The sequence below is a fragment of the Cyprinodon variegatus genome, unplaced genomic scaffold, assembly GCF_000732505.1.
Source record: "Cyprinodon variegatus isolate N-32 unplaced genomic scaffold, C_variegatus-1.0 Scaffold1022, whole genome shotgun sequence".
Classification (NCBI taxonomy): domain Eukaryota; kingdom Metazoa; phylum Chordata; class Actinopteri; order Cyprinodontiformes; family Cyprinodontidae; genus Cyprinodon; species Cyprinodon variegatus.
In genome coordinates this window covers 217,580-218,754 of record NW_015151475.1, presented here as the reverse complement: position 1 = coordinate 218,754, position 1,175 = coordinate 217,580, and the positions used below count along the sequence as shown (strand labels likewise).

Genomic DNA, 1,175 nt, shown 5'->3' with positions numbered 1-1,175 from the left:
GTTTATGCTAACAGGAACATGACCAACACGTCAGGCTAACAATCAACATATACCGAACCAAACCCAAAACAGTGACCAAGAAGCGGTGAACCAAAACAAACTGTGGATTTTGTGAGCCGTTCCACCCCTACTATATTTGGGCAAAAATGGTCGCCTCCAGATTCAGGGATCGCAATGAAAATTATTTTTATTTTTCTACTGATTAATGATATATTCATTAAATCACCACAAACATATCGATTATTCCTTGCTGACCAGACTTTTCCTTTAAATATACAGAATCAAATGGCAGACTCATAAACAACCAGTAATGCATTTAAAGATCATGAATTGAGTTTAGACTCTCACATTAAAGGAATGTGTCTGTTTGCTGAGCAGAAGTGGTGAAGACGGTGGTGATGAAGGGAAAAGCTCCAGTGGATCCTGAATGCAAAGCTAAACTTGGACAGGTGGGTGTTCATAGTCAAACAAGCTGCTCTGTCCCATCTAAGCAAGGCCCACAGAGCCCCCTGAAATCTGGGGACTAAGTCGATAAAATTCCCTTCCTTTAAATCAGGGCAAAATATTTGAAATTCAGCTCAGTTGAATGTTGTTGTTTTTTTCTTCAGTTTTATGCAAAGGTAAGACAATATAGCACTGTGATGTGTAACCAACAAGGAAAAACATATGTCAACTTATGAATCACATCAAACAGAAATATCCTGAGGGATGGTTATAAACATATCCCCTGTGGAGAAAAAAAATGGTTATTCCTGTAAATTAAGTCTGGGAAAAAGGAAAAAAAACGAGGAAAATAGACTTCAAAGCCCTAAAAGTTATAGAAATACAGACTCTAAAGTCCAGTAACAATATAATCCTGTTTCCCCCCTTATCGGGGCAACAGTGCAATAAAACGCAGCCTGCATCAGCAGCCTCTTGATAAGCTAAACAGGCTATGTAAACCAAAATAAGCTGATATCATTTAATTAGTGTTCCCCCCCACAGGTTTGTTTACAACAGCCACCTGCCTGGCATAGTGCTGAAACGTGTGGCAGGCAATGACACAAACCTTTGTTGCTAGAAATGTTTACATTTATTGTTTACATTTATTTATTATGCAAATTTTGACAACATTTGTCTTCCTACACACTATATAGAAAGACAGAGACTTTTATTTTGACTTGAAAAGTCGTAGG

General features: G+C 38.0%; 1 protein-coding gene across 1 annotated transcript in view; it reads left to right on the top strand.

The window, feature by feature from the left end:
- The window catches only part of parp2 (poly(ADP-ribose) polymerase 2), a 22,048-nt gene that overhangs the window by 4,857 nt on the left and 16,016 nt on the right, over window positions 1-1,175 (top strand). Inside the window, 1 exon segment of the mRNA XM_015399530.1 lies at window positions 379-449. Coding sequence (XP_015255016.1) covers window positions 379-449 — 71 coding nt within the window.